The 2816-nt window shown below is 48.4% G+C and overlaps 1 protein-coding gene across 1 annotated transcript in view; it reads right to left on the bottom strand.

Moving 5' to 3' along the window:
- Nucleotides 1–1095: 1095 nt before the first annotated feature.
- The window catches only part of LOC112122741 (lysozyme C), a 6273-nt gene continuing 4552 nt past the window's right edge, over nucleotides 1096–2816 (bottom strand). Inside the window, exon 4 of the mRNA XM_026648962.1 lies at nucleotides 1096–1542. Coding sequence (XP_026504747.1) covers nucleotides 1476–1542 — 67 coding nt within the window. The 3' untranslated portion in view covers nucleotides 1096–1475. The remainder of the gene's footprint in view (nucleotides 1543–2816) is intronic.

Genomic DNA, 2816 nt, shown 5'->3' with positions numbered 1-2816 from the left:
GGACCTTGGCTCACCCTACTTCACCTGGTCCCAGCCCAGGGCCCTAACACTGGCAGAGGGTTCCACCACGTGGTCAGTGGGGATCCCAACACGCTGACCAGAATTCTGGCAACACAATTGGACAATCGTCTGGTATCCTTGGGCTCCTTCCTATGATCACCTTGCCGTGAACCTGCACCTCTGTCTCCCTGGGGCACACCACTAGCTGCAGTCCCAACAGTTCCTCGGTGTCCTTGTTGGCTCCCTGATTTCTCTTGCCTGCTATGCTCCAGTGGAGAGCTAACTCTGCCAGCTGGTAACAGTCTCCAAAGGAGCATCTACTAGCTGGGGTGTGCAGGAGTGCTGGGAGATCTTCTCCTCTCCCACTGACTTCAGTGGATGACTTGTGCTTCAATACCTTGTTAAACTGGGACCAGCGTGTGTGTTTGTCATGTGGCCAGTGTAAGAGGTCCAGTGTTCTTAACTATTCATTTCTTTGCTTTTAAGTGCTTGGGTTGTGTGAATGATGTGATGAGTGACATCCACGGCCGGCTCCAGCGTTTTTGCCGCCCCAAGCGGTTGGGGGGGGGGAAGCCGCGATCAGCAGCAGCTCTACCACCGCCGCTTCGTTCTCCGGCGGCAATTCAGCAGCGGGTCCTTGCGTCCGAGAGGGACCGAGGGACCTGCCGCCGAATTGCCACCGAAGACCTGGACATGCCGCCCCTTCCCGTTGGCTGCGCCAAGCACCTGCTTGCTGCGCTGGTGACATCAGTGTAGTTGCTACAACCTTAACAGATTTTTTATACCTGAATTTGTGGTTTTGGAACATAATTATATTTAACAGATTACAATTCCGCACCATGTGTTTACAAACTATGATAGTCAAAATAAAACATGTAGGTGTCCGTGATTATGTGCTTCTGCCACAATCTTTATCTCATAATGCCAGGCCATTCTTCAAAGGTATTTAGGCTCTTAGCTTCCATTAAATGAACATCAATGGACGTTAGGAGCCTAAATACCTTTGAGGACCTGGGTCCAAGTTCATAATCTCATATTCACTTTCTCTTGTATATTAACCAATAATCACAAAAATGATGTGCAAAGTACGTCATTTTATTGAGTGTAATGAATGTGAGCTCACAAGCAAGATTACACAATGCTACTAATTAGCAGAACAAAGTAGTTGCAGGATCTCACAGGAAAAACAGATCTGGCTGATTCTGACGTGTACATATAATAAAGAGGTAATACGAGATCTTTAAAACTGTGTAGAACACAAAATAAGTTACTGCAGCTGGTCACATGGAATGATCCACGGCAAGGAGTAAAATATTTGCATTTTACCAGTCAGTTGCCCTGCAAACCTTTCTCCTGAATTTGTTTTATTTTGAACATGATTAATTGTAAAAGGGAAGCAAGCAGAGGGAATATTTTGCTGCATATGAAAAGCTCCTTATTTATAAGGGAACCAAGATGCAATAAACCCCATAACTTTATAGCCCGCAGCCACGGATCCACGGGGAGACATCTCGTCCTTTGCAGTTCTTTGTCCATGCCACCCTGTTTGAGTTAAAAATCACGTTAGTTGATTATGGCAAGCTCATCAATTAATGCAAAGCCCCCCAAGAAAAAACCAACCAATTACATTTATGTATGATTAACTTTTTTGCAGAGATCCAAGCTTATATAACAAATAATTTGCTACTGGTCCAATCCCGACAGAGCACCTGGCTAGTCTGAATGGCCTAAAAGGTTCCTAAAAGGTTGTCAAAAGGCCCACTTACCAGCTGTTATTCCTGTCACATAAATTTGGTGTGTTTGTGACACTGCTCATAGGCAGCAACTCCGTGGTAGAAAAAAATTAGCGGGAGCTTAGCCCCCACCGACAGCCAAGCTCCCCCACTCCTCCTAGTGCCTCCCTTTCGCCAGCGGCCCTGCTGATCAACTCCTCCCCCTCTCTCCCAGTGCCTCCTGACAGCTATGGATCAGCTGTTCTATGGCGTGCAGGAGATGCTGGGAGGGAGGGGGAGGAATGGGGACAGGGCATGCTCAGGGGGGAGGGCACAATGAGGCAGGGAGGGGGTGGAGCAGGGGCGGGAAGAGATGGGTGGGATGGTGCCTTGGGGAACGGGGTGGAATGGGGGTGGGGCCCGGGTGGGATAGGAGCAAGAAGAGGCGGGGTGGGGGCTAGGAGGAAGGGATGGAGTGGGGGAGGGGCCCGGGGCTGAGCAGGGTTTGAGCACCCCCAGGGAAAATTGGAAGCTGCTCTCTACTGGATAGAATCAAATTTATTCAGTTTTGTGCCATAAGCGCTATCCTGCTAAATAGAACTAATGCACATTCCTGTTTATTTCCAGCTGGAGGGCACTAAACTTCTGGAGAAAGGTGATTTAAGTTCCATCCCCTCTGCCATATGAAGGATCAAGTGGCCCTGTTGGGTAGCATAGATGTAAACTTGAAGTCCTTGGTGGATCTGGATTTGTTACATTGGTGTTTGAATTCCTGGGAACCACAGATGCTCACCAAATACATTTCTCTAAGTAGAAGAGTGTGTGTGCTTGTGATGTGGTGGACAAGCGGGGCAAACCTGGGCAGGAAGGGGTTGATTGTCTGTCCTGAAGACAACAGCTGAAGCCGGTTCCATTTCACCTGCTAGAAGTAACAAGTCTAGAGGGAATTAAAAGGGAGGAAGAAGGCCAAGAAGACCTAAGAGGTGGGCTGAGCAATCCTGAGCTAGGAACTCTCAGGTCACCCAAGTCTGTGGAGAAGGTTTAGACCGGACTTTGTGCTCTTTTATTGGTCATTAGAAACAGGGCTGGCTCTGGCTTTTTTGC

The sequence above is a fragment of the Terrapene carolina genome, unplaced genomic scaffold (genome assembly GCF_002925995.2).
Source record: "Terrapene carolina triunguis isolate 2854851 unplaced genomic scaffold, T_m_triunguis-2.0 Scaffold68, whole genome shotgun sequence".
Lineage (NCBI taxonomy): Eukaryota > Metazoa > Chordata > Testudines > Emydidae > Terrapene > Terrapene triunguis.
This window is presented reverse-complemented; position numbering and strand designations above follow the sequence as displayed.